Here is a 25763-nt window from a genome sequence, read left to right as displayed (position 1 = left end):
CTGGACCATAGGGCGCATACAAGTACCGTATGCGTATTTAAAAATAAAGCGGGAGCAAACCTGAATTCGGTACCTTACTCACATTTCTATTGCCGGTAATCGTCATCATCAACAACACACAAGCATACAAGTGTGCGTATTTAAAAATAAAGCAGGAGCAAAACAAAGTTTGGTGCTCACATTTTTATCATCAATCAAACCCATCGAAGTCCTCATCCTCTGTGTCTGAATTGAACAGCTGCGCTAAATCTCCATCAAACATGCCAGGTTCACTGTCTTCACCGTCAGAGTCACTTTCCGTGCCGTGCGGCTCCTCGGAAACGATGCCGGCTTTTGCGAAAGCTCGAACAACAGTGCCAGCAGACATGTTAGCCCAAGCATCTACAATCCATTGGCAAATTGTGGCGTAACTCGCCCGGCGCTGCCTTCCACTCTTAGTGAAACTGTGGTCTCCACCGGTCATCCATCGCTCCCAGGCCGCTCGCAGCCTTACTTTGAACGGGCGGTTCACACCGATGTCCAGCGGTTGGAGTTCCTTTGTCAGGCCTCCCGGAATGACAGCAAGCTCACAGTTCATTTGCTTCACTAGCTTTTTCACATTGGCTGTGAGATGGGCACGCATAGAGTCACAGATCAACAGCGATGGTGATGCGTGGAAAAAAACACCTGGTCTCCTTACATACACCTCCCTCAGCCACTCTTTCATCATTTCCTCATCCATCCAGCCCTTTTCATTTGCCTTAATGATGATTTCTGCTGGAAACTTCTCTTTAGGCAAAGTCTTTCGCTTAAAAATCACCATAGGCGGCAGTTTCTGTCCATTAGCATGGCAGCCAAGCACAACAGTGAAAGAAGACTTTTCATACCCCGTTGTGCGTATCACTACCGTGCTGGTCCCCTTCTTCTCCACAGTGTGACTCACCGGGATGTCAAAAGTGAGCGGGACCTCGTCCATGTTAGTGATGTGGCTGGGCTGGATGTTTTTGTCGCCGATGTGTTTGCTGCAGTAGGAGCGGAAGATGGCCAGCTTTTCCTTATAATCCGCTGGAAGTTGCTGCGCTACCGTAGTCCTGGTCCGGATGGAAAAATGGCACCGTTTCATAAACCGAAAGCACCAAGACGGACCTCCTTGGAAATGTTCAATGTTCATCTCTTCAGCTAGTGAAACTGCTTTTAGCCGAATGGTGACCGTCGAAACGCTTCTCCCGCTCGCGCTTTGCTCGATGATCCACAGCTGGAGTCTTTCCTCCAACTCGAGCCACCTCGCCTTATGTCCGCGGAAACTCAGCTGCGTTTTCTTGACCTGCCGGAGCTTGTTTTCCAGCTTCCTCCATTTGCGAACCATCGATTCGTTAATCTTAAATTCTCTCGCCGCTGCTCGATTTCCATGTTCCTCCGCGTAGCTGATGGCCTTCAGTTTAAACTGTGCTTCGTAAGCGTGTCTCTTTGCCATTTTCAGGGTTGTTAAAACAACGATGTCCTGCATAATGCACATACCTGTTCTTTTATACAGGTATGTGCGATTGTCCCGGTATATACGATCAACGCCCACACTTCACCCTTTAACGTTCTCATGGTGTTCTCTACTACGTCCTCCGCACTTTTTGAAGAAAATCTAAGACTTTTAAGTGCGCCTTATGGTCGTGAAAATACGGTAATCAGTAAAGTAACGGGATTACTTTTTTGGGGAAGTAATCAGTAATTAGTTACTGATTACTTTTTTCAAGTAACTTGACCAACACTGGTTATTATCAAGAATTTGCTTTGAATTTCTCAATTCAAACAATTAACCGTGTGTTAAGTGTTTGAATTATAGTTGTTACATTTACATTTGTTTATGTATTTAACATTTCTGATGTAATCAGTAACATTGATAAAAACACCAAAATAGAATCTTAAAAAGGTACTTTGTTAGGTCAATTAAAAAAAATTTATCAAAATGAACTAAATACTGTCTATAAGAAATGACAATGTTGTCTTTGATTCTATTGTTGCAGCAGGGGTCAACCCCCCTTAGGTGGTCTGGGGACCGCGCTAGTATTACAGTAGAGGCAGCTTTTGGGCTATTGGCCCTCCTTCTGGAGAACTTTAATCGGTGCTCTTGGAATGATGCCTGACCTTCATTTACATGTCAGAAATATGCATATCATGGTGCTTAAGTTCTTTAAACTGGCTTTGTGGTAGTTGCTGCTAGAGTACATGTCACCAGGACCACACACATAAACACATACAGACAGAGTTACAAGGTGAGAACAATACCAGCCGCGCTGTCATGAACGGTAAAGATTGAATTGTAAGATACAATAGGAAACCCTGAGAGGTGCAAAGCAAGATGGCTGAAGGTGACTCTAAGCCTGAGCTTATCGGGGGATTCAGTAAACAAGAGGCCTGGCAAGCATTGCACTCGGCTGTTGACAACCGGTGATGGTGACCAGGTGGGATATGTTATCCTAACAGTCTGGAACTCTTGTGAATTATTTGCTGATAGATATAAACAGCTGTTATTCTTGGTAATGGAAAGCAATTAGAAACATCTGCATACTTGGCTGTGAGCGATGCCTCCGAATGGCGGCCGTTGCTCCCAGGTGCCGCTGGGAAATAATTACATCATCGGGACGGGGGCCGGGGCTGCTGAGGACTGCTAGTGATCTGTGAAGAGCGAGGAAGAGAGCCCAAAGAGGGACACACACAAAAAATTATATTAGTCAAACTTTTAAAGATGTGCAAGTTTGATCATTCTTTACGCTTAAAGTCACAGACCAGTCAGCAGTTAACCTTCTTTATTTCATTCATTTAATTTGGGGATGACTGATGCTAGTAGTGAGAACAAAAAGTGTTAGCCACATCACCTGTTCTGCTTTTGTATTGTGTAGGGAAGTATTGAAACACCCCAAAAATAACCTCTGCAACATTATATGACACACATTCTTACTTATCCTCATAAGGCTAACAGAGGTTACTGTGTGAAAGTGGCAGGAAGGATGAAGTCACTCCCCAAGACATTTTGAACAGCCCACTGCTCAACCGGCCAAAAGGATTTTAGATGATTCTTTCCATGTGCTGAACTCTGAGTATCTGGTAATGAACTCCTGGAGATATAGGCTCCCTTTGTGTAAGCTTAAGCATTTAAACATTCATTTTTCAGTAAAAATGAACAGTTTATACAGGATAGACACAGCAGTAGAGGCGCTGATGTAACTGCACTTTTTTTCTTTTAATTTTAGGTTTGTACTTAAAAACTAGACTTAAAGTATACTGCAAAAAAGATGGGTGCTCAAAAATGCTTAAGGAATAAAAATATCTCCAAATGATCTTCATATCCTACATGTTATTTAGTGACAAAATGAATTGAGAGAGTGTCAGCACGACAGGTGCAACCTGACAAACCTGATCAACATTTCTCAGAGAGCATCTGCAGCCACGTTAAATACACACCGTCTAGTCGTTTCAGTATAACCAACCTTAAAGATAGGCGCAAATGAAAAAGTTATACATTTTGGACTCACAAAGACTTGGGGATGATCCAAAATATTCTCACTTTGTAAAGCTGTCCTCTCACCAAATGTCTGAAATTCGATCTTCGTTGGACAGAAGCACAAGTACACGAGCACACTTATAAACACATACACCCACAGATGAAGACAGCAGACATTTGTTATGGTGATAATTAATTCTGTTTTCCCAGCAACATAAAAGATCTCTATCTTTCTGATATTTTCTTGAGTTTGAAGTTGAGCTGAATGTTGCCAAGTGAAACTCTTCGACACTCTGGAACTCCAGAGGCGTTGGCCGACACCATGACACATGGAGTATGAAACATATGTGAGAATACACAAACAAACAAATCAGCTTAAAATAATGACTTTAACTTGTTTAATTACATGTAAATGTTTCATGTCGTTCTGTTACATAAATACAATGTAAAATATTGCATTTAAGGGAATCTGGTCAAATCAAATTTGACTGCTGTACATTCACAGTTCACAAGTACATTCTCCTTAATGACTAATTATCTGAATAAATAAACCTTTCATTACTTTATACTTCAGTTACATTTTATTCAAAATTACTGCTTCATGTTTATTGAGGGTGAAACCATCGTTTCTGAGTGTGCCCAGCGCGCAACATCCTGAAAATGTCAAATAGTTTAAAACTAGATCATCTTTATTGTCCTCAATGTATTAAGAGCAAGCCAATCAAATCTGGAGACTGGTTTTACCTTTTTACTGATGATTTTTAATCCATTTAGGAGAAACATTACATATCTGTTTTTGATCAACATCTGAGCTAGATTTCCGCTCTCTTATTTTGAAAGTTCAGTTGCTACCGAGCAGCTAGCCTCAATGCTTCCTATCTCAGGTCTCTGGCTTGCAAGCTAGGTTTATATTGTGATGGTTTTCAAATTCATTCACCTGCGTTTTCAGAGAATATCTCATCAGTTAGCCGGCTGGACTTCCACTCCGCTGCCTTGGACTGTGCCTCACAACGGCCTTGCTGCTCTGCAGACCTGGGATTGTTAGGCCTCCTCTAAGTCTACAGCAGCAGAAGAACTGGTTCAGGTGTCACTGCTTTGTAAGCCTTATTTGCAAAACTATGAGAATGAGGTCCATAGCAAACACCTCCAGCTAGCCTCACAAGTCTGCCACAACTATGCAAATTTATTTGAGGTGCATTTATTTGAGGTGAGGGAAAATCTTCAAAGAATAGTCCAACAACGAATAGTATTTGTGATTGATGCACCTGAAATTAGCTCCTTCCCCTGTTTTGCAGAGTATATGCATGTGCACATATCTCCACCACAAACAATCTAAATCTGTGAGAAACATTGATTTTGTTTTTGATGACCTCACAAACCAGTCCAAACTGGGTTTCCTTGTTCTACCTGTTTCTTTGACATGCAACTAAGGTCTTTATATCAGATGACATGTGAGGTCACTGATATTGGCAGTATGCTCTTGACTGTAATTATGCAGAAATATTTTCTTCAGGCTTGGAGACTGGGTGTCTTGTCAGCTTTGGTATCCACAGGCAATTATGGTCCCATCTATAAAAATACCATCTCCCCAACACCTTTAGCACTCAAGCAGCCCCATATCCTCACACTCCTACCTCCAGGACTATGCCTTCTCTGTGGTAGTCCTGGCCAGGTTCACGGCAAACATGCTGGACTCCATCTGAGGCAAACAAATTTATCTCTGTCTCATCTGACTGGAAATGTGCTAGCAATGTGGTGTTTGCTATTCTTCTGCAAAGTTTAATTTAATTTTACACCAAGAAGTGCACACCTTAGTATCCTTTGATTGATTGATTTATTTATTACGAAAACACTTGTTTTTGGAAACTGTTTAAAAAAAAAAAATCATTTTTTTAATGCTAAAGAAAATATGATCATTTTGACAAGATGGTTAGAAGCTGAATACTAAACCAAAAGTCAATACTGGCTTGTTAATACTCCACAGTGCACCTATCAACATCAGATACATGGGCACTAATAAAGCTGTAACTGATGTTGATCTTGATGGTGGCAAATCTATATTTTTAGCATTTCTGCTACCTCTTCGGTTAGGTTGAGGCACCAAAACATCTTGATTAGGTTTAGCCTATGTTTATCTTATATAAGAAGTCTATTGTTCCAGAGACTGTGCATCTGTCACAGGACAGAACCAGAGAATAATTGTTCCTCTCTGGTACTTCAGTAAATCTAGTTAACATTTTCTGCTACTACATGACATGCACCTCTTTCACCCATAATCACTAGGCCCTTTACTGAAAATCTCTTACAGATATGCAGTCAGTCACGCCACAGTGTCTTCCTCTAATTGTGTTGTGTATGGAGTCGCTGACCTTCTGCACCAACGTCCCCTTTTCTCTAAACAATACTGAAGCTGTGAGAACCCCGACTGTGCGATGCCTCTGAATTTACCCCTGCTAAAGCATGACTGTGACTCTCCACATAGATCAACGTACAGGCCCCCACTGAGCGTGCTCATCAGCTGTAAATACCAGCAGTCTGTGCTGCCGTGGTGAAATGAGCAGTCTGGGGGATCTGACCATGTTGTGAGGTGGCAGGTTGGGCCCGACTGTTAAAGAGTGTGTCCTGTAAGCAGAAGGTCACAGGCCTGATTGGCTCTGCAGGCAATGAGTCCTGACTGGATGTCCTTGAGCAGCATAATGACCCCTGAGGTGGCCCTAACGAGACTTTGTTCCCAATAGCAAATTTTCTGCAACACTGCAATTACACTTTTTTTTTCCAAATGTATTTATATGTCTAGGTATATATGCATGCATTATTCTGTTTAGCAAAAGAAAATAAAAAGATTAACAAAAAGATTCCAAAAAAACCCCCAAAACTCAAAAAATCTTGCTCATTTCATCTCGCGGGAGAGTGATGAAAAACTGCTAAAATAAAGCAGATGGATGAGCAGGAGTCACCCACAAGCTTAAAAATGTTTTCCAAATTCAGCTTATCCACAAACCTGTGAGCAGATAATGTCCAGTCTGGTGGTGAAATATCACTTTGAACAAGATCTACACGAAAACAACACAGCAAAAAACAGACGGGGAAAAAATACTTTCAACTGCATTGTCTGTGAAGCAGACACGAGATAGAAGCAGCTCCAACACAAAACATTATGTTTGTGCCTTTGTTTCATTGGGCCTGTAATCCCTCGGGCAACAAACAGAAAATATCCGTCAGAACGGATGAACCTGCGGGCCGTGAGTCGCGGCTGTTGTGGTTGGATACGGTGATGCTGGCTGGCGTACCTGTCACAGAAAGCTGCAAGCGTGGTTCAAAAACGAGGTGGCTGGTGTCACACGAGTCTGCTGAGGGAGTCTGACGAATATGAGCACAGCAGCGCACACACAGCGAGTCTGTCAGCACTTTCTCCTCCTCACTTTTGTTTTCCCTGCTTTGTACTGTGTTTTGGGTTACATGTGCCCTCCTCCGTTTAACTGCAAATTATACTGTTAGATTCTTTTATTTGCTCTTTATTTTTTCAGCGTCGTTTTTGTTCTTACTGTTGAGGCAATGAATGGTCCTAAATGGCTGTTTACTTGAATGTCATGTTGAAATTGTATTAATTTTTCTCGTTTGTTTATATCTATAAAGGAAATGGAGAAACTCAAAAAAATAAAGGTTGAATCATTCATTGTCTTTTGTCGACAGGCATCGACAGGCCTACGCAATAGCATCTATGACATTCAGACAAATGCTCTACATGCTTCAAATGCAAGCAAGTTTTTGCTTTGTTTCTTTTTTAATTTAGGAAAGTGTGTATGTGCCTCCTTAAACATATGCATGCATGCATATCCACAAGCACCACAAATTCCAAATTAAATCTGCAGCAAAAACTAGATTTGGGTTTTTAATGCATGTCATTGTGGAGGGGCGTGGCCTGCGGTGCCATGCAGAGGAGGCGGAAGCACCTGCACGGCATCCGCAAGCCACGCCCCGCCACAGTCATCTTCATCCAAATTAAGATTAAGAAATTAAGAATATATTTTCTAAGAGGGGCCAGATAGGCAGGATGTGGACTCCAGGTCCAAACCAAGGGCATTCTTGGGTCAACTGAGGCAACAGTAGCTACTGCTCAGCACTCATTGAAAAAATGTTATTACAATGCAGGTGAAGAAGCCAAAAAATCATGAATGTCACTGATACTGGACAATCCTGAGACCAAACAATTTACATCCTTTGAGTCTTATTAATTTTTGTATAACATAAACTTCAATCTTTTCCCAGTAAGGTGACCACTGGCACTGACAACATGTACACTGTTGGTGTACATGTTTCTGGGTGGAGCTGTCCGATATCGTCATCTTGTTTAAATATAAGTAGAAAGGCTCCACTTGTGCATTTTTATTACTTATCAGTAGCATTTAAGGTCAACAGATGGTTGATGGTTGGTGCTTGCATCAGACCGGTGTACCCTTTGTACAGGTTAAGCCGCCCAGTACTACAGCAAAAACCACTGTACATGGTGAATAATGTGATTCTGATATAACACAGTCTGTTAATCTATTCATAGAGACTGTGGTGTCCTCATACTACAAATCAGGTACATGGTCAGATATACTTTTGTAAATGCTTTTCATTTAAACTGACCCTGTGGTCGGGGCTGATGAAAAACAATAATAATAATTGGTGCATGGAGGTATGGTACAGGACATCGCAGTGGATGAAACTAAAGTACTTTCCTCCTCCCAGATGGTCCGTTCAGCCTTTTAATAATGAAATCTGCTTTTGTGTTATTTAAAAAATTACAATAACCTTTCTACTAATCCTCCGACTTACAACTCCATACACCTGGATTTCTGCAATACACGTACGTCCAAAATCCCCTCGGCTCTGGATAACATATTAGGATTATATCTCGGATATGGTTCTTTAATAAATAGTTTAGATAAGCATATCTGTTTAATTTTATCCACCCGCCCTCCCTGCGTGCAGGATTACAGTGAAAGGATGGGTTTTGTTGAGCGTGTGTACTGCAGTCTGCAGACAGAACATGCAAACATCTGTACAACAATTCATCAGAAAGAATTATGTATGGCAGCCTGGAGGGCTCTAAGCTGTGTGTATTTCAACATCTCAGTGTCCTCAACGACAGAGGCACATCATAAATAATGGAAGCAGAATTAATTGGTTTATGCTATGAGCATGTGTTATATGTATTGATGGCATAGCATTGGTGCAGGGTTGCTCTGTATTGGGCTAGACATGTATACTGCAACTTCATATTTGATGAATGTTCTGGACTTGGTGGCAGGATTTATAGTTTTAACTTTTAGCTAATATTAATAGATAAATTAGCAGGGGGAAAACAAACAAACATGAATAAGGAACCAAGGAAGGAACAGGCTTTTGGAAAAGTAACAGAAAAGGAGAAAGACAGTTGTGTTGACAAATTCCCACAGTTGTCTTCAACCTTGTTGGTTTTTCCATGAATTTGGTCAAAATCTAAATGTCTTATAAGTAAAATTATAAAAGTGTGAGCAAACTGTTGTCCTGTCTGAACAAAGCTTCATCTAGCTTTGTTCAGACAGGACAACAGTTTGCTCACTGTTGTCCTATTTTAAAGTGGAAAAAACTACACAGCCCCGCTCTCAATCCAGTTAACACCTTTGGACGAACTTGTCTCGTGTGAGCCAGGCTTCACAGGTCTGAGTTCTCCCATGGACATGGTGCAGGTGCCCAATCTAAAATCATTTAATTTCTTTGCCAACGACTGAAAGCAAAAAGCTGACACAAGCATGACATGACAAAATAGCTGGAACCACTGATGTCAGTGGCTAACTGAGGGGCTACCAAAAGAAATTCACCACTGATTTGGGATGGGATCCTGGGACTCTGTCAGTAATAAATTTTCATGCCATGGAAATGACCTCAACTTTTGCCAGAACCATATTCAGATGTCTTAAAATGTGAGCTTATTTTCAAAAGACAGAACTAGCTCCAGACTGGCACCGCTTTGCTGGAAAAGAGGTATTAATGGAACAAATTCCTTCAGCCAGGTTCCCACAGCTCATGAACAGTTTTCCCAGATCTGGGGCAGCAGCGGATTCACTGGTTTCTGTACATAACACTTACTGGTTTCAGACATCAGCAATCCACTGTCTTTAACATTCTCTACATGACATCTATTTTACGCTGCTCATATTTTAGTGAGTACATGATCAGCAGAAGCCTTGCAATTATTTAAGTACAACCGCCTGCACACATTGTGGCATTTAAAATGGACCTTAGATACTCCTTGATTCTGAAAGATGCAACCCTATAACCAACCTAAATGTTCTGTGCCAACAATTTCAAGACTCGTGTTTTCTACAATATCTGTACGTGATAGCTACTTAAAAGTTTGTGATTACATGTCAAATCTATCCTTCAATCAGCCAATAAACATCGTACGTGATGAGGTAGGAGTAGCTGAGCTGCAGAAGCATTTTGATGTCACAATGAACAACAGACTGGACAAACAGCATAGCTGTGCATAAGAAGGGGAACAATATTTCAGCACATTGAACGCCTTCATATCTTTAAATGTGCAGACAATGTCAATCACAAACAATCCATCCAACACCCTTTACTTAATCCAATAGAGGGTCCACTGGATGGCCAAATAACCGTACACCCATGCACCTCAGTATTTACTGCACACACTGATTTGCTACAAATAATACCCAATGGGGATTTAATTGGGATTGGGGCACAAATCCAGTATTATTACTTTAAAGGTAACGCTTACAAAGATCGTGTTTAACAGCTGCATCATCATTTCTCAAATTTCACTTAGTTATACAGTATTTTACTATATTCACATCTTATACTTGAGTTTTTTTCAGCAGTTAAACTCATCAGAACAGCAAAAACATAATGTATTAAACAACCGGTCATCAGTTCACTGAGTTTTTACCATCACAAAGCAGCAAGATAACCAGTTTTCAGAAGCAATTAGCCTTTTGTGGTCTAACCAAAAAAAGTGTGACAGACCTTTAAATTATGCATGCTGCACTTGACCATGAGGTCTGAATTTCTAGGCCAGACACCCCACTCTCTGTGGGTCCTGACCCCTGCTTTTTTTTTTTCTTTCTTTTTTTTTACCTTGCGTGCTTGGATAAATACCTCAGCACCTGCATGTTGCACTGATTTCACCCAGCCCCGGCAGATGGTCCTCACCCTTCACCGAGCACACACTCTGGCACCTGGGACGCTGGGGAAATCCTTCCGTGATCTTGCCACTCTGTCACGCCATACATGCACATATTATAAACACAGATGCAATGGCATGTGTGCAGGCATGCGTGTCTGCAAGCATGCACAGGCAAACATGAGCAACAACGAGTGGGTGAAAAGATCCAAACAGGCTCTTTATGCATGTGATTAAACACATAACAGAGCTTTTCTCTAGCTTTTATCTGAGATGTATTTAAGTCACTGCCCCTACTTTCAGTTTTTCACATTGTCAAGTGTTTTAAATCAGATACGTGGTTAAAGTAATGTGAACATTATTATGTATGTTTTTTCTAAACACATAGAAATTTTCCAAATATAATTTATTGCAATAATTAGCCTTTTAAATTAACTTCTGATCATAAAATACACGTTTTTCAATTTCTTGATAATCTTGCAGTTATTTTACTTGTTTTACTTTTTAATTAATTTTCACATTGTTCTCTTCTGTGATTGATGGATTTATACAATCGCACTATGTTGGCATACTGTATTCTATTACTTGCTGCATCACTTAAAGCGCATTGTAAGGGCTTTAGGAAACTGACTTAAATAAAATTATTATTACAATAATTAACTGCTACATTTGCAATGTGAATTCATAATATACAAAACACATTTAAATAATGCATTTTTGAGTCTGAGTCAGCGTAGCAGCTTAGCTGTGTAAAAACACGCTGTTGTTACCCACTCACAAAGAGTCACACAGAAAACAAGCAGCCGTGCTCAGATTCATTGTGATGAGGAGGAGCTGTTCCTTCCTTGAGCTTAATGTGAAAATATGCCCCACAACCGCATGACTATCTGCCTGGACGGATGCGTCCGTAGGCACACTGTATAGACAAATAAATGCCTTATGGCGACTGTTGCAGCACTCCTCGCTGATTTAATTAAAGAAGCCTTCTGTGCTAGCAGTGCTGTACGAAGGAATGTTAATGATGGAATTAATGGCTGCTGTTTTCCACACTGAGCATCCACCAGCCGCACGCCGTCCGACAAGTATCCCTGAGCACTATTACAGGCCGACGTGAGCTACTTCATATGGACACAGGCTTCACTTCTTATATCTGGACTGTCAAAATGAGCAGCAGCAAATGCCTTTTGTTTTTAGCGTTAATTAAAATCTCCACCACACTAATGTGATGCTTTGTCTCAAGCAAAGTCACAGCTGAAATGTATTTAGCGGGCTGAATATAAACAGTTTTTGTCAAGTGGAGGGCTAGTGGAAAAAATGCTTCATCTGGGTTTGAGGCTATGATTATGTTGCAGTTTTAAGGGGTTATTCAGCTGATGCTTCTTAGAGCGACAGTGGAGCTGAGTATAAGGGCGTTAAAAAAGTCACACAAGGCTAGGCTTGGGTGCTTTCCATTATTTCATAGCTTTGTGACATTTCAGAACAACAAATGTCTTTAAATGTATTTAAAGAAGAAAAATCTGTTGGTGATTGAACTTTTTGATGTAAAGGATTAGCCCACAACATGAGTTTTTGCTGCCCTTGTTGTTAACAGTTTGCAATTATTAATATTATCAATGTGCAAAACTGGTTCACTGTTGGGATGTGCACCACCCTTCATGCGGCAGTGGGTTACACTGCATTCCTGTGCTGCCCGGCTTCAGCCAGTGGAGCTCGTCCACTGAGGCTGCAAAAGAGCCTCAATCCTTACAGACCCCCATGTTAAAATGCCCAATTTTACAGTATATTACAGGAAAATTACTGGTGGCCACGACTGCTACAGCTCACTCTAGCAGATACACCTATTTTATAAATGTGAAAATCCTAGGTGTTTTTCAGAAAAGCTGATCTCTGACCTTAAGGTCAAAGTCACTGGGATTCAAACTCTCCTGAGAGTTTAGGAGCTGCACCTATACTATGATACATTCTAGGCGACTTCCTCCTTGAGTTATTGCATACACATGATTTTCAGAAAACTTGACCTCTGACCTTGGCCTTTAGGTTGAGGTGGTTCTGCCGGAGTTTCTTCCTGTTAAAAAGTTTTTCCTTCCCACTGTCACCAAAGTGCTTGCTCATAAGGGGTCATATGATTGTTGTGGTTTTTCTCTGTATCGTAGGGTCTACCTGACAATATAAAGCACCTTGAGGCAACTGATGTTGTGATTTGGCGCTGTATAAATAAAAATGAATTGAACAGATTTTAATCATCTGAAATTTTAGCAGCTGCACCTATGGTATGAACTTGAAAAACCTACGTCGCATCATTCTCGAGTTGTTGCATTCATAAACTTGAGTGTCCGCCCTCACACGGCACACGGCAGCGACAAATTTTGTACAGTTCTCTCGGAAAAGAGATTTTGATCTCAATGGGACTTATTTGTAAAATAAATAAATTAAAACGATGTCACAGACAACAGAAGTACCCATCAGAAGACAGAAAAGACTAGAGTCAAAATCATCATAGGTAAATAATAACGATATCCAAACATGTCATCCATATTATTGCAACCGAGGCCTGCAACTTTCCTCTTATTAAACCATAAAGCCATTTCCTCTAATCTGATAAGTGCGTTTACCCTTGGCCTGTCGGGAATATTTATACACTAAGTGCCACAGAACTTCCCTTCATCACAGGTATCATTTTTGTTAAACCTTTGAAGATATTAATGAAATTTTCCACAATGTTTATTCAAGAACTTAAATGAATCAGAAGCAATAAATCACGCCCATGTGTCAGAAGCCCCCAGACATAGTCAAGGGAACAGGGAGATAAATCACTGGAAGAAAAGGTGATCTGGCCTTACACTTCAAAGTTTAATCGTCATGCAAAGAATCACTCTCTCCTCGCTGGCGACAGAGGCAAAGATACTTTGAGGTCTAGACCTTCACTCCTGTCCCACATCAATCATACCTGGGCGTTTTTAATTTTCTAACTGTAGATCTCTCTGTTGCTCAAGATATTAAGGGTCAAGTTATTTTTTGACATTAGCTTGACACTTACCAAAGCAGCTGTTTTAACATAGAGCTCGACACAAGCGTGACAAAAAGTACTTTACAGTTTTTCAATATCCAGAACGAGATTTAAAAGGTCAGGGACAGACAGCTCCTTTGTATAAATGTTATAAATATCATACTGTACTTTTAAGGAAGTTTATGGGAGGTTCAATAGAGTAAACAACTTTACCCCTATGAAAAGAATAAAGTGATCTACAGCAGTCAGGGTCAACATCTGCACGCATGTTTAACTTTAGTAATATGACAAATACACTGAAGCGGTCAAGGTCTGACAGGATCGGAGGATAAGTCAACCCTTCTTAAACATTCATCATACATCCTTCCTAATTTCAATATGTAAAGTATCCTCCCGAACAGTATTTAAACGAAATGGAGCAAAATGAGATTAAATGAGTAGATGAGATGGAGATTATACCCTTTGTAACAGGTGGTGGAGTCAAAAAGGGGGTCAGAAATGGAAGCTACAGGCTAGACCAGGTCAAATCTTAATATTGCTATCTACTGTGACAGCACTTATTGTTTATTGAGAACCTTCATATGCTGATGGCTTTAAAGACAGAGTTGTGAAAGTAGTTTACATTTGAACTGAGTAACAAAAAGACTTTGAAGTTCAGTTGGAACAAGATAAACATGGTATTCAGCTGAAGCTTGCATTTTAAGGTGACTCAATTTTTACTCTCTCCCCAAAAACAAAAAACTGTTCATGCTGCTTAAATTACTGCTACGATTACAGCATATGGTCTAAGAATTAGGCATCTGTAATATTAAACCATCAAGCCCATAATCCGACAGTAACCTTATTCTTTTGAGGGTAAAAAGCGTCACATAAAAGATAAAATACAGCTATCATCCTGCCGTTTTTTTATTCTCTTTTTTCCCCCTTTTACTTTACTCGTGTCATTTTCCTTTGCTTTCACATCCTCTTTTCATCCTCTCAAAGGTATCAGACTACTATACAAATTGGTAGAAAACAAAGTATTTCCATGGCATGAACAACTATACAACTGGTTCATACAGTATAAAATATAATATGTTATAATGGCATGCTGTAAATATGTATGCCTACAAAAAGAAAGGCTCTCAGTTCTCTCAGTTCAGTTTTTGACATAAATAAGCATTTTGTATAATTTTATACAAAACCTGATGTGCTCTTGCAGTAAAATGGCTAGCCATGGCTATTTTACTAAATGTGATAATAGTTTGTCAAATAAACTCATGCACAATCATGCTTTTTTATGGAGCTCTTCCACACCCACATGAAATATCTGTAACCTCATGAGCTCCATTACATTCATAAGCACATCTGCTACATCTGCTTCAGCTTTTAACCACCTCTTAAAACTCTTATTTATCGACTTGCATTTTTTAATGAACTTTATTTGACGAATTTGTTTTGTGTTTGGACTTCCTTGGCTATATATTTACTATGGTTGGTTTTATGGTTTTAAATAACGGTTATAGGCACCCTTCTTATTATTACTGCAAACAGTTTAAAGCAAACTGGCTACAGATGGGAGCTGGGAGAAGAGCATGATAAGCATTGCATTAGTGGATAATAACTCGAAGTCCATGTTAGTTTCACACTCACAATTTGTGTTGACTTGCACATGACTCAGTGACAGTTAGTATGCTAATCAGTGAAAGTTTCTCACATCTTTGTATCGCTGTACAGTAAATGCTCTCTGCATATTTGTCTGCACCCAAAAGATTACCCAAAGACATCTGTGCCAAAGCTCTGAAACCCTTCATGGTGATGAGGATGATGATGGTGCAGTTTTGGGGCCAATAGATTAAAATCCTAAGCTATTGACCCATAACTAAAGTAATGTTTGAGCTCATAATCATCTTGTGGTAAGTGAAACCCACTTTGTTGGATTTGTACCAGCAGCAGACAATAGAGAGGATCATTTGAACAGGGCTCCATGCTGAGCAGGCGGGTGGGGTGTGTGGGGGGGGTGAGGAATTCAAGTAAAAACATGGGGAAAGTGGGGGAGGCAAAAAGACGGATATTCATTGTATCCATGAGTCTGGGTACGTCATTGTGAATCGAAGTATTACCACTACGTTCACTTCAACAAATGGAGCAAGACATTTCTTAATTTAAATCTCAAAGAAACACAAGTGCTGAGGAGTATCTTCAGCATCCTCTCGGGCTTTTCCCCATTGTGTCTGGCAAAGCGATTGTTCCAATACACTGATGCAGAAAGGAGGATACAGTTGGGATCCAGGCAATTTCATTACACCGAGTCAAGCTGTTTCAGTTCAGGATCCAGGCCTTTGTGCCGGTTGCCCGGCACTCAGAACTGGAAACATGGCACAAACAACATTATGTGTTATAGCAACTTCGCGCCGGGCCTTGTGATATGTCCATCTGCCGTGACTAGTGTTGCAGATCGTGCTGATGTCCCTGCCTCCCTCCCTGTGTTCCCTCGCCACCTCTCACTGAAGCTCTCCAGGTTGCACAACCGTCCAGCCATAGAAGCCCTAACTGCAAACTACATTTGTTATTTACAAAAAAACAAAACAAAAAAAGGAGTCTCAGCGCAGTTATGTTTTTATGCAGAGAAGTTTTCGCTATGAGAACCAGCCTCCAGTGAGCTTTATGGATTCATTCTAGCATGATGATATCAGTAATTACATCTGTGTGTGCACAGACGTCTTACTAATGTTTGTGACAAAATATGCATGTACGGATAATAGAACAAACTATTATATTCAAAGGGTTTTTTTCTGCTTCTCCTTTCACAACAACAAAAAGAAAGACATGAAATGATTGGAGTTTCTAAGAAAACGTATTTATGGCCTTAATGAAACGATCCAAAATCCGAAGACCAGCGCGTAACGACATCCCCAAACCAAGCAAATAACAATCTGAGCCGGATCTCAAGCTATCATCGAAAAACACCAGAGCTGATATTCTGCTTGTCACCTTCCAACTACCCCTCTGATCTGATTTCATGTTGTTCCCCAAGATTACAACACCAAAGACTGCAGAGAGCATATTGACACACTTTAAAAGAGATGGTTTACAGATGCCTCATCCTTAAGTCAGAGCAAAATGAGGCAATGATTAATTCATAGCATACATGATTTAGGAAGTGTTTTTTTTTCTTTTTAGATGGGAGGGCAGGCAGGACGTTGTGAATGGGTTTATTGAGGTCGAATTGCAGCGTCTTACAGGCTAAGCTCTACTGCGACATACTGAGACACATTTTCATCTTGTGGATTATTCTTTCCTGGGGAGGGATGAACAGACATTTGTAGCCAGATGATATTTGTGAAATATAAATAAACAAACACATGTCACTGAGTATAAAGGGGTGGGGGGGTGTTTGTCTGTTTATATTGGGCCACGGGGGAGAGGAGTGGTCCTGAAGAGCCTCCAGCTATCTGCAGAAAGCTGATTATGCTAAAGTCGGGGATTCGACTTGACAATTTATGTCTCTATTAATAAACGAAGAATGGTATTAAAATCTCACACGTAGCCTCTGCTCTGTGTTAACTCGGTACATAAGCAGATAAGGTGACTCTTAGAAGGCAATAGTTATCTACAGTATGGCAACATATGGTGATGACAGCAGTTCAGATGTTCTAGCTGAGACAACACAATAGTGTTAATTTGACTGCTGGTGCAATTTTATGGGTTTAGTGGTGTGATTGGTCAGTGCTGCCTCAGCCAGAGAGAAATTACCCAGGCATTAATACAATACAGCAAAACCAAATTATGATTAACAAGAAATCCTTAATGTTATCAGAGCTTCTCTTGTACCCACTGATAACTGAAATGAGAGTCAAAGTGCTATTGGTGCAGACAAAAAGAGCAGCACTAATGCAAGTGTATCTGTATGATTTAGCCACTAATTAACCCTGACAAATCATAGTGCCATAAAAGTAGAAGAAATGTGCTATTGTAAGTGTATAGTACAATCCACATTTCATTACACTCCCTAGTGCACACAAAGAAAGCTGACAATTTAGTGATTTTTTTAATGCTACAGTCATATTTGGTACCACATGACAGGTGAACAGCCACATGTTTAAAAGTAATGTGTAGTTACAGATGTTTTATAGTGGTCCTAAGTCCAGAATACACCCTCAAACGCAAGGAGACGCATCTTCGGGGTTTTTCCTGATGTCATGAAGGTGTTTCATGTCTTTCATGACTTCCCCTCTTCAGTGGGCTTGCAGTGTGCCTTTCAGCCAGCCTTCCTGCAGTGCTATCCTCCAAGGAACTGTTAGCTCTTTAAGGAGGACTAACTAAAGCTAATCTCAAGTTGATACAAACCTCTGCTGCACTTGGATAAAAATGATTTGATGAGCACATCACATAATTATAGACAAGTTTGAATAGAGTAACAAGCAACAGATGAATACAACTGGGAAAAGTATAGTGTAAGAGTATAAGTTTCAAAATAAAACAGGAAGCACAGGAGAAGCAAATTTAACCAATACACAGCACCATGTCAATAATAAATGCTATGCACTCAGCTGTAAGTAGGTTCAATGTTGTGTCTGATTGGTGGACATCAAAATCCTCTCTCTTACGACAGTGTTCAGACTGCTAAAAAAAAGACCTTAATTATCTGGAAGGATTACTGACAGAAACGATTTAACATTTTTGGTTGAGTGCTTTCAAATTCAATTGGCTCCAATAAATCAGTGACCTCTGCTTTCAAAAACCGGATGTACACTGATGGTACAGGCACGACAAAATCGTGCTAGGATTGTAGTTCCAATGATGGCCATCAATTAAACTTTTAAACTTACTCGTCCCAAAAGCACCAGTCAATGTGACTGAAGAGGGTACTCTGTTATCATAATCAGCAGGTAACGCATCGACTATCCGCTAATAACTACCGTCTTCCTCTCCCCAGCTTTGACTCTAATGTATCTCCAATGTCATCAATGGATGAAGCTCATTTCTGCTTTATGTTGGAGTAAGAGGGGAGAGAGGCACATTTCATTCGCTGCTGTAATGACATAAACATCAATCTGTCTGAACTGCTGCTTAAATGACTGTGTAACCTTTACAGCACTGTTAAAGAAAGATGTATAATTTCTGCATAAAAAGAGAAGCAGAGGTAATAAAAAGAGTCGTCGAGCTGACGCACTTTCGCTTTACTGGACCTGCAGTCTTTTTTATGTGCAGTCAAAAAGTCGTACCCCAAGAGTCACTTTGTAAAAGACTCACTGATATTTCCTGCTTTTAACACTCGCACCAAGTTATTCGCTGAATTTTAACAGATTTAAAAATTGCTGGGAACAACAACAGATTGAGAGCCATAAAAAGTAGAATAAAGCCTTTATTACCCACTGACATTCCCCACATAATGGAAATATTTTACAAGGCCTCCCATTTATGGACCTCTACCCACTATAAATTATATTATGCAAGAAACATCATCATGACCACTGGCATTAACTACCTTATATTAAATAGGTTTCCAGAGGGAAGGATTGACTTGCTATATGTAGCCTGGAACAAAATTCAATCTGCTGCTATGTTTAATGCCACATTTTTTATTATCTCGCAAGCATATGTTGGAATGGCTACAGATGATGAAGCTTGCTGCTGGGCAAAGTGATCATCAGTGCTGTTTTTTCCTTTTTTTAAAGCACTCTTAATAACAGGATACGACAAATTGTTTGTGACCTTTGTCAAGGTTTTGCTCGAAACACACTGGCTAGCAGCAGCAACTGTGCTAGCCTGCGGCGTGTGTGAATATGCAAAGCTCCTCTATTTTTTCTCCTCTTTTTTTGTGTGCAAGGTTTCAACATGAAAACGTGAAATTGTTTGGAAACATTTTGCCTCGCAGGGCCTTCACAGAGAGAAGCCACATAGAGCTGAGCTCTGCAAGAATGTTTGATGCGGCTTCCTTAGTTGAGCATATGCCACATTGTGTTTTAGGGAGGCTGTGTTTGTGTGGTGGCCTTTTTCACAGAGTTGTGGCCACGCGGAGGAAGGGCCGGTCAGGGACAGCAGCTGTGCAGCCCTCTGTGAGCATCATGGCATGCATGACCTGGCCAAAAGCACAAGGTAAGCAAAAAAAAAAAACAAAAAAAAACACACACAACTACCAACGATGCAGTGCAACACAGATCTAACAAATCTTCCGTGCCACTCATGTTGTACACTGGAAATGACACAGTAGGAGAAATGTGTGGGTCAAAAGGGTCAAAGAGAAATGCATAAGCAGTTAAACACAGTAGCCGGGAGGGAAGAGGCTTAATGGAGAGATCAAGGCTGCAGCTCAGTAAGGAAGGAGGGATAAAAACGGAGGTGGCGAAGAGCGGATGGGGTGGGGCAGGTGGTAGGCATGGGCAGGAGGATGCTGGTGCATCTGCCTGCGGCACTGGTATTGTCGGACATATTTCCCACAGCTCCATGTCACGGCAGGATCATCGCACATGATTACGGGGGGGATCAGCATGATCGGCTGTCACTGATTTCACTGACATCTGTCGGTGAGGTGATACAAGCTGTGACAAGGATTGCCCAAGACATGAAATCTTGAGCAGGTTTTGAGCCGAGGCTCCTTGAACTGTGAGGAAGAGAGACAAAGTGTCTCCTTGTACCATCAAAATTCAAAGACAAAGTCCTTCTTCTTCAGCTTGCAGAAAGCCCACACTTTTTGTCCTTAATACGGCACCAGTAAGATTTTCATACAGGTGGATTGTAATGGATCATATGACGGATATCTGCTTAATTCCTACTTTTCTCTGTATTAACGACCCAGATAAATGATGCCTCACAAATTTGTAGTAACAGCATGGTATTGGTGCTTGAATTTAATCCCACAAAAATTCTACAATTTAAATGGTTCAGCAGGAAAATGTCTTATTTAAAAAAGAGGAATAATCCAAGTTTCACTCAGCATTTTCTGGAGATCTTTTCCAGCTGATGGGATTTACCAAGCTATCAAGGAAATAGCTCAGATCTAATCTCATTATTTACAAGCGCTTATGTAAGTAGAATGTACTCTATTTTATAACATATATCCAAGGCCAACTCCATATAACGATCAAGTTGTGCGACTGAGAGCATGGAGAAAACGTCTCCTCTGCATGTCTTTAATTTTTAGACTAAAGCTCTTCAAAGGAAGGTGTGCGTTAAATAAAATACAGCACCTAGAGACTGCAGAGTTAGTGTGTACATGTCTACAACATATTTAAATAGTGTGAGTGAAACAAATTCCCGCATAATCCACTGATTGAGTGACCTTTACTAAAACCAATATCTGCTCAGCTTCGCAAGATGGATTATTCATCCCCAGTAATTGCACGGTTCGTAACAATGGGATTCGGATTAAGGAATTCATTATGTTTGGAGCAGAGAACAGCTTGTATACAATTACCTTCCAGTCCAGCCCAGGAGATAAAAATCATTTCCTCAATATGCAGAGCTGGGACTGCTTTGATGTGACCCTCATCACAGCACAAGCACAGAAAATGATCTCCCAGCTAAATCCTTTCTTCATTTCATCTCAGAGATTTGAGGGAAATTCTTAAACATATGGCTTAAATTGTTGGTGATGTCTGGGTAGTGTGTCATCTGGGGTAGGAGACTGAGCCTTTCCTCTTTTCCTCTTTTGTTTGATGCAAGCTCTATCTTTGATTAAATGTCAGGCTTTCACGGTCACATATGCTGGAAGAAAATCCTCTTTTTCCATAGAGGTTCCTTCCAAGAAAAAGAGATCTAAACTGCGCCTTGACCATGATTAAGACATCAGACATAATGCTGCCATTCATGTAATGAATCATCTTCAAAGCTCAATTCGACAAACCAATCAACAAAAGAGCTTTTACTTCTAAAAATGTTTTGTGGTACATTCAAAGAAAAGGCCCCAAAAAATCATTTTTTAAGACGGACTTCAATCCCATCATCCTCGTGCACAGGCACAAAGTCAGTTTCCAGTGTGGCCACATGGATGGAATCTAAAACATCTCTGATTATTTAATTAGGGGGTTGGAGAGCTGAATGAGAATAATTTGATAAATCAAAAAATAAATTCTTTGGCATTTGTTCAAGCTTAAAAAAACACTATCTGATATTCAATTCAATTAATATTATAAATATTATTTTAAATATATGAGCTTACAAGCTACTGCAGAAAGCGCTATCTAGTATTTGTCTTCTGCTTCCATCTGACCATTAGCTGTCTGCTGACGCACAAAAAAAACACAACTAAACACAGAAAACAAACCCAATAAAACACTGAACCTCAGATAGACGTGCAGATCATGTCTATATTGGGTCCGTCGGTCCATGACCAGTTCTGGACATCTATATGACGTCCAAACACGGTCCGCAATTTGGACGCGCAACCATGACCCAACTTGGACGTCAATATGGCGTTCAACATTTGAACGTTGGACTGGGCATTTTTTTTACAAATATCAACACTGTTGTTATCGAGGTGATACACATGAATACAGATTATTTAAGAACAATTATGATTTATTATGTGTTGTCTATCGATGTGTTCAGTACAAATGAGTTTTTTTCTTAATTTAACATTTTCCTGTTTTTTTTTTTACTGGTTTATTTATTTTAACTCATGAACTTATTTGTTTGTTACTAGGTTAAAACTGTCATTTATTAAAATGTGTTGAAATATCAAAAACATCCAAATCCATTTTAAAATGTAAAATAATAATGGTTAAAGTATTTAGAAAAACGTTGGAATACCTTTTAAAATGAGTACAATGGTTTTAATAAGTTTAAAAGAGCATTTGCATTATACATGATATCCTGTTTTATTCTGAAAAAAAGCTCACGATTGTAAGAGGAAGTGGATGTGGTTGTGATCGGTAGCCTGCTCCAAGAGAAGCTGCGACAGAGGTTTGTGTGTGTATGAACTGGACTTTCTGCTCGTCAGTGTTTGCCTTGATAACTGGAGATGCATACAAAAGTATAAATAAAACTACACAAAAATGAAGTGATGGTCTATAAAAACAACAACCCCTGGAAACACGGGCATACAGAGCCTACAGAAGCAGAACAACATCTAAAATGAGTCTGACATGTAAGTTTGACATTGAAAAAAACGTTCAACACGGACGACAACACTAGACGTTTAGTAGATGTTGGGGAAAAAGAGTCGCCTGGTGTTACAAAACAACCCCCTAAGTGGACAAAAAGCCCACGCCAAGAAATGACATATAAAAGACGTCACCCTGACGTTACTTCGCGCCGTGGGAACTTACAATTTTGAGGCAAAGTAAATTACGTAAGACTGACTTTACCATCAGAGGTTTGGTAAAACGAGCGATTGTTTAGAGAAAAGAATAAGAGCTGTGGCACTGAACACAATCTGTAAAATCTAATCCATTTGTCTAAATGATGTGTGAATACAATTTAAACATTAATCGTTCCATTTAACAGCTGGGTCGAGCAAATAATGAATAAAGATTCAACGTGCACACGTGGTTAAACAACAAACAGCTCCAGTGACGTAGGAAAACGTCACACATGACAACAGTTATATAATTAGAGAATTTCAGAAACTTGCCAACTAAAAACAAACACTTTTAAAGATGATCTCATTAATGACTGTTTATGATGTAGCCATATCACTTATTTACCTGCTGAGTAAGAAATGCAAAGCTAGCTGTGATCCTAAAGGCTTTCTGCTTTACCACCAGAAATGTTTATGACAGATTAGAGGCCAGCATCCAACTGCACTTTCATTCCAGTTATTTTTGTTTTAATGCATGCGTGAATCAATTAATTCTGTCATAAAAGGCCACCATAAACTGTGTGCAGAAGTTAATGAGTCTGGCATTACCACATCATTACACCAGCTGGCATAATGGAGCATGTGTTGTTTGTCATAATATATGCTGCCACGCTTAACAGTCATAAATTGTTTGGATTGGTAAATTTCCTTTTCTGTTTGATGACAAAGACAAAAGGCATGTGCACTGAGATTAGCATAGCAGCAGCAGGCACATACTTCCATACCATGTGTGCATACAGGTGTGAGGTCAGGCTGCTCCAAAGGATGCCAGGTTCAAAAGTGGAGATTTCTGGGAGGTTCAAACACCTTGTTATCAAATGTTTGAAGATGCCCTAGTTATTCTTATACAGCTAAATTTAGCGTAGGTCACTACATTTCAAAACTTGCATACTTTATTAAACATTTTGGAGTTTCTCCTCTGCAAAGAATAGTTGTGAGCATATTGTCCGCTAATTAATCGACTGTAGAGTCGCTGTTCACAGATGTAAAGCCCAACAGACTGAACATGAGCAGGAAAGATCTTTAAAGAAATCTTTAAATCCATCCATTCATTTTCTTAACTCCACACCCAACCAGGGTTGGGGGACAGACTGACACTTTTCCATGCTCACACTGGAAAAGTTTAACACACGTTGGATTTCAAAACATTCAAAAACTTGAGGGCTTATCCCTGCAACACTGCACTGCCCCTTGGCAAACATGCTAGGCACTAATGCCCGATAAAGCCTGCAGATGCATCACACTGAAGTCTACTCATGCATCATGTTTCTTGTCGAAACAGAGGTACAAAATGTGCCTCCATCCATTCATCCTCTTATAAGCAGTCTAGAACTCATTGAGGGGGGAGGAGCCCATCCTGTCTCAAGGTCACCAGGCCCTTCACCACGGTGGCATGATGGGTAGCTCTTGTCTGTGCCAGCCAGTCAGCCGGCCAGGAACTGTTCTGGTTTGCCTGGCCAACATTACCTTGACTGAAAGGAGAGAAGGAGGCACCGGCAACCCCTGCCGCTCAGTAACTGGTACCAAATGGTGCCTCCCCTCTAGGGTCCTGACCTGCAAGCAGGCAAAGTCCCAGGACACCTCAGAGCTAAGCTGGAGGATGGGCAGACAGCTGTCTTCTGTCACTGGGCCCGTGGACCTTGAAGATCACCGTTCGCTGCATACACAGTCATTTAGAAACAGACCTGCTCAAAAATCAGGACGCTACATTTAAAATTAAGCTATATTTCTCCACCATCTATTTCCAAAGCTAAGTTTATTGTTCTCCTTTCCATTTTCAGCTTTAATACTGGTTTGAGACAAAGGCTACGTGCAGAGTATCCAGAAATAGGGAAAATAAGTAAAAATAATTGAGCACACAAGGAACAAGGAACAAAACATAATTACCAATGATAAGCTTTTTTTTTTCTATGAAATGACACTTCATAGTTGTTCTCTTATTTTGGAAAAGCAGACATACTTAGCTTTGTCACATTCAGTTTTATGCATTTATCCTCAGCAGGATGACGTCAAAAATAAAACTTTTTTTAGGTAGTCACTGTAGTAATTATGCTCTGTTTATTTTCTCTGCATAATTAAAGATCAAATATGTAAAAATCATGTTTAGGTAAAACAATTAATATGAAAACAACAAGTGAAAAATACTTTTATTTCTTAATTCTCCTGCAACTATTGTTGCCTCAGGAGAATTAAGATCTTTTTGAGGATCTAAAGATATAACAGAGAAGACGTAAACGGTCTCATGTCCTGTACTGACACCTTCCCCTGTGAAGCCAGCGAGACTCCGAGGAACAATGTTATATGGATTTTGATGGGGAGAAGCTGCATAATTAATTTGTATATTCTAGCATGACAGATGTTTGATTTTGGCCGTAAAAGTAATTAATAAGAGAGTGAAGGGAGAGGCAGATTGCTGGAAGATTATTTATGAAGACTCCTCACTGAGCACGTTAGAAGTAGGGGGGCTGAGAGAGAGAGAGAGTGTGAGTTACACAGGGTATCTCCCCTTGCTTGAGCCCTAACATCAGCTGCCCCAGCTGTTAGCCTAGCTGCTGCCACTGCCATCAGATTAGTTTTGTCCATCTATATGCTCAGCTGAAATGACTGCCATACACACTGAATATGCAGGTTTTCCCACAAATAGATTTTTGGTGATTGCCAGCTACGCATGTTCATTTAGCATCTCAGAAAAACTTCAGATAGTTTACCAGTGGAAAGTCCAGTCACTGCTAATCAGCTAGCCACAGTTTTTGCCATCTTGTGTTTTACTACCAGTTCACCAGCTGGCTCAGTGGTTGTTGTGGCAGTCTTCAATACTGTTCAT

General features: G+C 40.2%; 1 protein-coding gene across 7 annotated transcripts in view; it reads right to left on the bottom strand.

Moving 5' to 3' along the window:
• Window positions 1-25763, bottom strand: part of paqr3a (progestin and adipoQ receptor family member IIIa) — a 162767-nt gene that overhangs the window by 96206 nt on the left and 40798 nt on the right. For 4 of the 7 annotated variants that reach the window (XM_082556081.1, XM_082556080.1, XM_082556079.1 and 1 more), the window contains one exon: window positions 2543-2649. Coding sequence is in view for 1 of the 7 variants with exons in the window: in XM_082556077.1 (XP_082412203.1) it covers window positions 191-1495 (1305 nt within the window). In the remaining 6 variants the exon portion in view is untranslated. Of the gene's footprint in view, window positions 1-180; window positions 1592-2542; window positions 2650-25763 lie in introns of those variants that run through there. The other 3 variants (XR_014280302.1, XR_014280303.1, XM_082556077.1) reach the window with 1 other exon arrangement.

Source organism: Aulonocara stuartgranti (genome assembly GCF_965226115.1).
Source record: "Aulonocara stuartgranti genome assembly, chromosome: 12".
Taxonomy (NCBI): Eukaryota; Metazoa; Chordata; class Actinopteri; order Cichliformes; family Cichlidae; genus Aulonocara; species Aulonocara stuartgranti.
This window is presented reverse-complemented; position numbering and strand designations above follow the sequence as displayed.